Here is a 9554-nt window from a genome sequence, read left to right as displayed (position 1 = left end):
GCAATTAAGTTCATTCTATGTTCATGATGCATTTGCACTAATTATTCTATGAAAATTACTGAGAGTAAAATGAAGTGAAGTTCAGAAAAGAAGAGATCCCGTGTCCCTTTCAGTAGGGGGCGACCCGGGAGAAATCACCCTAGCTGCCACCCTAGCGGGTCATTGGCTTCAGCAACGTGGCTGCCACCCATATAGGATAAATATTTCCCGTGTGACCATCTCTAGTTGGTTTATATAGCCCTTTATCTGGATCCATTAACGTTTCTTTTCAACAATGAGGCTTGAGGCCGAGGATGACAATCCCTCCTCAGAAAAAAAGGAACAACCAGCAAAGCAGATATGTCCAAATAGCAAATCTGTCCATACATGACCACAACCAGTCTGAGATGCACACTTACAAAAATATAGATTATCAAACAAGAATCGTAGAACACCAAAACTGAACATGAAAGTGGAACCAAAAGGGTGGCACCGTGGCAGACTCATGTATAGAATGCTAAATAAAAAAATTAGGCCTGACCCCTCCGTATCAATCTAATTTACTGAAATGCAGACACGGAACTTGTTTATATTCCTTCCAACTTTCCAGGTGACATTTTGTAGCTAAAAGAACCATTTTCTTACTTTTAAGCCTGCATGTATACCTTTGAGCCTACTGAAAGAACTCAAAAGATAAGGTAGCCAAGCAATCAACCAGCCGTTAATTTGTAGCCAGAAGCAAGTGAGCTGAATTCAAAAGATCATGATTTAGCACTGAAAATATATGTATCGTTGACCTGAACTGCAAGTTCTATTGTAACTCCAATCAAAACCCCTCGTCGTAATATGATACAAAATAAAATACACATTGATGTCCCTAATTTGGTTTCAACTATATGACATACACAATCTATACCAGTGGATACCGTAGGTCCGTAGCCCATCAGTCAGCTTGGATTCGCTAGCTTGTCATGCGGCCATGTCCCTTCGGTAATGTTTGAAAAAACAATGTTAAAGCCTGTAGATCCAACACCTGAATGTTCTAAAGTGGAGGAGGCAAAAATTAAACAGATGAACATTACATAGGAATGGATGTAATCTACAAAGAAAAGAGGAACCCAGAAATTAGCCAGCAAGAATATTGCTACTTCCATCCATCAGCAGATCGTTTGAGTGCTTTGAGACCGGGTGAGTGGTCTCGTTGCCCATCCAGCTGCACGGGAAGAAGAAGGGCCATAGGGGGAGTGGAGGTACCATATCACCCTACTGGTGTGGGTCACCCGAGGGGAGGGTGGGGTGAAGGGGTCAGCAGCTTGCCAGAAGCTGCCGGCCGAGCACCATGGCAGTCAATGAGCTCTCAGAGAAGCGACCGCATAGTCGCGTGGCTGCTCGCCGTGGCCATCCCTAGACACCGGAGGCAGGGTTTCTCCTCCACCGAACTGATCGCCGTCCAATGGAGGTTCTGGATATATATATATATATATAGGTCGATCAAGGAAAAAGAGGTGAGACAAGAGGGAGAGTGATGGACCTCCATTACCATCTTTAAGGACGGGAGGCGAAGGACCATAGGAAACGGGGGAAGAGGAATCGAAGCTGGCTGCCACTGCCGCCATTGAAGGCTGGGGGAGACACACGAAAGGGGAGGCGAACCAGGCGAGCTGATGCGATGCAGCAGAGAGGAGAGATCGGCAGACGGGAGGGCAATGTTTTTTCAGTTGGACAATGGGCCGCCGGCCCAGTTAACCAAAACTTTCCGATTTTTCTGGAGGAGCAGCGGCTCAGTTAATGGGATCCGACGGTGGGCGATCATAGTGGCGTTTAATCGGACGGTTAGCACCATAGATGGCCTGAGAATGTTCGGAGTCCGCTGAGTTTTGTTGTCTCTAATGTATCTAAACGTATTTTAGTATATAGATACGTCTATATTTAGATAATTTTGAGTCACTTAATATGGGACAGAGCGAGTAAGAAAAAAGCAATACCCCTGGATTGTCGAGACAAAAATAGTAGAAAAAAGTAATACTCCCTGGATTGTTAATTGTCGAGACACATCCATGTCCATCCAGAAGGATTTAAATGACTGATTCTAAATTATATGTTCCCTGGATTGAATGGCACCTCACAACATGAGCCAAAAGTCAAATTTATGTGCAAGAGAGCATGTCAAAATTTCAATGTTTTACTAAGCTCATCTCAAAATTGCATCTTCTTTGTGAACTAGGTAAGTGTTTTAAGACTAACCTCTTATCAACCGATAGATCAATTGACAATGGACCTAATTAGATAACCTTACTTTTTTTTGGCTTCGATCAGTTTGTTGGGGTTCTGCTCCATCTTTTGGTGCTTCTAACTCTCTAAAAAGTACTTCTCCCGTTTACACGTAGAGAGCTAGAAGCATCAAAATCTGAAACAGATGTCCAAACAAACATGACCTAATTTTGTTTTCAGTGCCACTCATATTTGCTTCCAGTGCAACCAAAATTTGCTTCGTTTCTAAAGAAGCTTTGTTCACTTGTGTAGAAAGCATAATGCACTCACGTTGGAAGCAGTTTATGACTGTATTTGAAGCTTTGCTCGTCCATATAGAAAACACAATGCACTAATCTTCTAAACTGCATACGTAGGAAACAAGTAGCTAGACCAATACCGTTGGACAAAAAATTGATAATCATATATATGACACATACATGTTCTTAAAAATTCGTTTGGCAATTTAGAAATCTGTGTTGCCCGGACACGACAACTCATAAGATGAGACAAAGTGAAATGCCATTACAATATTTTTCCCCCTTTTTGCACCTTAAGTGTCAAATCATTTTCTACTTGAGGGAAGACAAACTATCTAATACTATTAACACCAGCCGTATCAAAACCTTAATTCTCTGCACATTTGAGTTCGCTTCATTCATCTAGTAAAAAACAAACAAGGTCCGTAGTGCCTTACCACTTTGATATTCCAAATCTCCAGTACAGTTCAGAATGAAGAATAGTAGAGATGAATACAGGACAAGGAACGATCGGGGAATGGTTATGTCCGAAATAACCAACTTCTGGTCAGGGAAAGTTAGAAAAGCTTCCAGCTGAACAAGGAACTCGGTACCGACAAATTTTATACAAGATCCTTCAGCTCATCCACAATATAGCCTGATAGCATATCTGTATTGTTCCTGCAAAGCAGAAGACACTATAAGGGAGGGGTGCATCCGTGCATGTAGACAACCTAATCTGTATTACTCATTAGGTAATTTTAATTGCTCAATCAATGCATAAAATTATCCTCCTGAAGCACCTTGTTTATCAGAGCATCCCAACTAATCCCTGCAGAGCAGGTTTTTTCATATATTTATTTATTTTTGAGAGAGAGGGGTAAACAGCAATTGCTTGCTGGTAGCTGCAGAGTGCAGACTGCTGCTACCATGGAAATATTTGTTGGAACATATGGGCTTGCCCATATTCTTAAACAACAAACTCTAGTAGCCAGTAAATCTCAAGTGCCCACTGTAAGAGCCTCAAACCTTTATGCACGAGAAGAAAGGGCTGTACACATGAGACGAAAGTGTCAGAGTGGTATGTCACGCATGTTTCTGCATAAAACCTACCTAAAAAATGGTTCCGTGCTATAACTTTGTAACCAGATCTTTCAGCTCATCCACAACTGCATGATAGCAAAACTTGAATTGGTCCTGCAAAGCAGAAGAAAGTGCTGTTAGGATACATAGTGCTAGTAGCCAGTATACTTTGTAAGGCCATGTACAGCGCTGACGCTTAGCGAGGCGCTAGGGAAATAAATCGCAATGATCTGGCCCCTGCTACCCTTAATCCCAGTCTTAGGCTGGCGCTGGCGCAAAATGAATCGCCGAGCGCTTGATGCTTTTTCTCTCTGCGGCGTAAAAAACGGAGCCAGCTTTTAGCGCCTGGAATTGCGCCCAGCATTGGAAGCCCAAACTCTTAGCGGATGTTTAATTTTTTCTTTTCTTTTGTTCAGGTTTAAGCGCCTATCCAGGAGTTTAGCACTGGACATGCCCTGATGCTCTAGGCACTGGTAAAAGGATAATATCCTGCCTAAGACGTTTTATTAATCTATCTTGTCCATGAGCTACCTGTATATTAATTGAGAAAGTTTCTATATGAACTTCATTAAACACTTTAATGATCTATTTAGCACCTGCCTAGAACACTTCATTAATCAATCAACTTGAGCTGAGAGGATCCTATCACTGATTTAGAAACAGAAATAAAGAAAAACCAACTGCACCTCTGTTTGGACCATTCCAGGTCGCTGGGACCTAAAATTCCTGACAGTTTCAGCAAGATCCATGGCAGTTTGTTCACCAAGTAAAATCCTCTCTATTGTGTTATGGATGGTGATATAAGCACCAGTTCTCCCAATGCCCGCACTGCAGAAAAAAGACAGGGAATGGAATACTATTTGAGTGTGGAAAAGGGTGAAAAGGGAATCATGCTATTAATTTCAATCAAACCTGCAATGTGCAACAATAGGATGCTCTTTTGGAACGGAATGTAATCTTTTTAGAATGTCTCGTACAGTCTTGCTGTCATTTGGCACACCATGGTCAGGCCATGTAGAGTGCTGGATGTGGAGAACAGTATGCACTCTATCTGACTGAAAAATGAAGAATGATCAGTCAGCAATGCAGCAACTCTTGTACGATTAAGTTAATGTTGCAAGCTACAGAATGTCCAATATGTGTAGCAATATGACAAATATGCACCAGTGGTGTAAAGCTAACATGTATCCCATCATAGCTTATGATGGATCTATGCCTTAAAAGCTGAACTGAAACCTTCACTACCGCGTACCACCAAAGTTTAAGCATGAGCATCCTAACAGAATGAGAAATTTTCTGTCCAGCAATAGTATAACCATTCCTGAGATATAATTCAACATGTTATATGAAAGGAATTTTTCCTCAAATGTGAATTACATCAAGCTCCTCTAAATGGAAGTACTATCCACTGTTAACCGATCCTAAAAAAGAATTAAGTCTGTGCATTTGTACAAAATAACATATCCAAAACATGGAAGAAAATAGTCCTTCGCTTGTACAGCACATCTTAACACTTTTATCAAGAACAAGGAGGCAAACCATATACAAACAATATACTAGTTTTAGTATATCTTTACCTCGTTAGAATGCACCTTCACCATGCGCAACAATAACTGACCGTCATGTTTGGTCTTTGTGATCTTGATATTAAATTTTCCGTAAGCACCTTGCCCCTTCCTCAATGGAAGATACTCATCACACTGCCATTATTGCCATTATTTAAATGTAAATATTGAATAAATAGGATCTTCCCTCCCATGAGTGCATCAGGAAGGAGGAAAAGACAAGCACATAAAAAATTTATTCTATGTTCTGAATTGCATAGGAGAACTAGGGAACTATATGCAACATGCTCAAAATTAGAGGTACAATGTCCCTGTCCATTTGAGTTTCAGAATTCCCTGGGGTGAGCTGAGAAGTGTACATTGTGCAGCTGTGCTCGCTCCATACATATGTTTCATCATGCTTTCATGTCATTTCGTTTTCATGTTCTGATCAACTGAATTACATATGACAAGCTGAGAAGCATACATGCCACCGCATCAATATAGAGATGCAAAAATATTGAGCATTTAGTGTCAAACATACTAAGAAAAAGAGCCTTGTCCACAAAGAGTAGAAATTATAAACAGAAAACTTAAGTGATAATAAAATAACCTGGTGCTATAGGCGGACAGGTGGAGTAAGCTTATGGTATAATTATGGAAGACAAGAGAAACTGAATATCAGGTCAACTCAATGAAATGCACGACGTTTGTTATTCGTACCTTAACACTATCAAATTTGGTGAGCATAACAATTACAGGACAGCTGTTCTCAAAGACCATCTGCCAGAAATCTTCGAATGTATTGACTAGAGGACCTTGAGTGGAAATGAACTTTGTTTGATCGCTGCCATCATTCCGCTGATTTTATATGCAGCATGCCAGTTAGGATTCGAAAGGAAAGGGCAAACAAAAAGTATACCAGGACATACATCATTCTTACCTTTATAAGACTTGCATTGATGTAATCATTACTTGCAGTCTCATTGCCTGTTGAGGACTGTAGCTTTATCCTGGTTTCATCAACTAAATAAAAAAAGTCAGATTAAATCAAACCATGGATCCCATGAGGTGGTCTTGCAGGCTACACAAGACAGCCTATACAAGTAAATGATGCTCACATGGCAAGACATCAGTGTAGCGATTCCTTTCCCCATTAGCAGGATTTTGAGCAACAGTAAACTTCTGGGTCGATAGGAGTTGCTTTCTTATGTCCTGAAATAATTACATTGAATTACTCGTTGCACGATCTACTTTGGAAGAGATGTATCTTAATTCTTATAACGGATAATTTAAAAACTAATCCTTGTATGTAGAACTGGAGAGAAATAGTAATTCCAAGACCTACTGTTCCTGCCAATACATATATCTGAATTGTTTCTTTCACTTGCATCGAAATGGTGTGGGCAAGCTAGCAATGTACCACAAAATTAAGATTTACATGAGATTGTGATACACTTTCCATACCCATGTTTCTTTTCTTTTCTACTTCAGAATTTTGGAGTTGGGGAGTTCACTCCTACCTCCACTCTTACATGTGGGAGTTGTTGCATAAAAGCAGAAATAAGACCCTTGAGTTCTCTAGACTAGTCTAGCTTCCTCTGCCTAACCAACTGTCCAATGCTAGCAATACTGACACAACTCATTCTAATACAGAGTAGTTAGCTCTTCTGATGCTGTTCATCCTATCACCTTTCTTCCTCATTCCATCTCTCCTTTCAAATACATTCTCCTGCATTCTCAAAAAATTATCCCGCTTCAAATCATGCAATGGCCCTCCCTGGAGCAGTTATTCTCTGGGTTGTGCCCATTATCTGGTTGTTCTCTGGGGTGCGAACTAATATGTCATTATCAGGTTGCACCCATTTAGCAAATTATATTCCCGCTCTTTTCTTGTGGTACCATGGCAACGCACGGGCACTGCGCTAGACTGCTAGTCTTGCCAAAAAGTTGACTAGGAGGCCAAGGGCAGATAATCGAGTTGTTCCAAGTTTGTACAGCACTTGATATGGGACAATCCCATTTGAGAATACGTCTCCTTTTTAATCAGTGACAGTATATAGATATATATGTCCCCTTACAAAAAAAGATTGTTCCAAACAGCACAAGGGAGCTTAAAGATCACATGAGCATATCCCGAGGCAATCAATCAGCAGTAATGATGAAAGATCAGTACCATATAAAAAAACACCTATTCAGGAATACTTGCTTTGTCTGTGACCTAGGCAAGCAAAATTGGTGATCTATTTTCCCCAAAAAGAATATTGAGTTATTTTTCAGCATCATGTGAAATCCATCGTACAGCGCGTAAAAAGAATGGCCATGCACAGGTTCACTTCAAGGAACAGGCAATACCATAAGAGGAGCGGATGATTCTAGTTCCGTTTGCTGTTTCTGCTAATTTGACACGGTATTCTGAAGCTAGCAGCATAACTCCTCAGCATAATTTTGGCACTTAGCAGTCCAAATAGGGGACTTCAGTCCCAGTTGCCTTGCAAGTCCACATGTTACGATGTAGCTTTAGAAACAACCTTTATTTACTCCCTTAATCATATCCAGCACATTCCCTTCAGGCCGTACAGCTATTGTTCACCTTGACGCTTCGCTTGGAAGCAAAGCTGCGCTAACCTAACGTGCAGGATCATACGGCAGTCACAATCATACAGGAAAATCCACCGCCTACATTATTCACGACTCTAACTTGTATTCGCAATTGCAAGACTAGAAAATCATGGCTAAGGTAATTTTCTTATTTTCATTCAAAAAATATGGTGATCTTGATTTCGCAAAGAAAAAGGAAAAGGTCGGTGATATCAATTTCGCCATGTTGTAGCGTCGGACTAGCACAAAGAAGAGAGTGGATGGCGAGGATTTCTATACCTGAAGCGCTCTGAACTCCTGGGAGATCGCGGCCGGGTCCTTGAGCTTTTTCTCGAACACCTTGAGCGCGTTCTTGCAGTGCTTCACCTGGTCCCGCGTGAGCGTCCTGGGCGGCGGGACCGCGTCGGGGTCGAGAGGGTCGAACCCTGCAGGCGGCGGCGGAGTCGCAGAGCGGCGGCGCACGGAGGAGGCCGCCGCGGCGCGGCCTCCCCGGCCACCGCGCAGCGGCGAGTTCCCCGTGGCGGCTGCGGGGTCGGGAGTGGTCTCCCGGCGGCGCTTGGGCCTGGGGGCGGGCGGAGGGGAAGGGGAGGGGGACGCGGGGGAAGCCGTCGGGGTCGCCGTGGTGGAGCCGGGTGGGTTGGCCGAGTATAAATAAAGGCGACGGTCTCTTTGCTTCCCCGGGGGTGGTTGGAATTGGATTTTTGGAGAAGACTTGACTTGGGGAGGAGAGAATGCTGATGCCGCGGTTGTGCAAGTGGGGTTGGGGGTGGGGGAGAGAAGGGATGATGCGGGCTGCTTTGCTCGCGGAAGGGAAGGAGAGGGTCAGGGGCGGTGGAAATGGCGGACGCGGTGGCCCGTGCTGCCGGCGGCGGGGCGTCTGGTCGGGGATTGGTGGGCTAGACGAGATGCGAGGAAGATGCGAGGGAGATTTCGGGGATTTTAAATAGTGCTGCTTCTGGTTCAGATTTTGGGACCTCATTCACACGATTTTTGAAGAGATTTTATTACAGGACTTGAATTGAATTCTTGTGGTAATTCTGTAATGGCTCGTTTGGCTCCCATCATTTGATTCAGGAATTCCGCAATGCATTTTGAATTTTAAAAACAAATTTGTTTGGCTGACATAAATTGGCTTGGATACAAGAATTGAATCTGGAATTCCATGGAATCACACTTATACCTGACCACAATTTCTCTCTAAAACTAAAAGACATCGTTTATCTGGAATTTCATATCATTCAACTAATCCATGTGGCAGACAAACATATTAAATCCGAGATACAAATACAGCCAAACGAAATCGTATCAAATTTTGATTTCATTTCTACCAAATGAAATGAAATGACGAGCATCAAACGAGCTATAAGTTTAAAAACAACTGCCTTACAAAATTTCAAGAATTAGATATAGATGTGTTGCGACCCAATTTTGATTCTAATATTTTTTTAAAGGTTTTTAAATCGAATGTCGATCCCGTGCATCTAAGAAGCAAACAAGATAGATTTCATCCGATTTAAATGAACACTTAAAGTCTTATTTGGCATTAGTGTATTTTTTTAGTGCATGTGTATTTGATTTTTGGAGGATTGGGTGTTCAACCAATACTCTCAAAGAACTCTTCCACCACAAAATCACTTGTACGAGAATCGTTTTAAATTGATACAAAAAATGTGGTGTTTAATCTCCTGTAATCCCTCCTTACCAAACAACTAATTTGAGGTTTCTACTCCCCCATTTGGGTTTATAAGGCCCACGTGGAATTTTATACCAAACTTTGACCAAAAATTGGATTCGTAATACGAGATTATTGCGACACAAAAGATATATTGTTGAATTAGTATTGAAAAACACTGTCTAA

The 9554-nt window shown here is 41.9% G+C and overlaps 1 protein-coding gene across 1 annotated transcript; it reads right to left on the bottom strand.

The window, feature by feature from the left end:
* Positions 1-2631: 2631 nt before the first annotated feature.
* On the bottom strand, positions 2632-8518 carry LOC100837509 (protein-tyrosine-phosphatase PTP1; the record flags this gene model as incomplete). Its single annotated transcript, XM_010239586.3, has 9 exons — positions 2632-3149; positions 3582-3665; positions 4238-4379; positions 4464-4606; positions 5129-5251; positions 5819-5956; positions 6039-6121; positions 6217-6310; positions 7976-8518. Coding segments are annotated over 8 exons (1332 nt in total), but the record flags the coding sequence as incomplete, so codon positions are not given.
* Between the last annotated feature and the right edge of the window lie 1036 nt (positions 8519-9554).

This window comes from Brachypodium distachyon, chromosome 4 (assembly GCF_000005505.3).
Source record: "Brachypodium distachyon strain Bd21 chromosome 4, Brachypodium_distachyon_v3.0, whole genome shotgun sequence".
Lineage (NCBI taxonomy): Eukaryota > Viridiplantae > Streptophyta > Magnoliopsida > Poales > Poaceae > Brachypodium > Brachypodium distachyon.
This window is presented reverse-complemented; position numbering and strand designations above follow the sequence as displayed.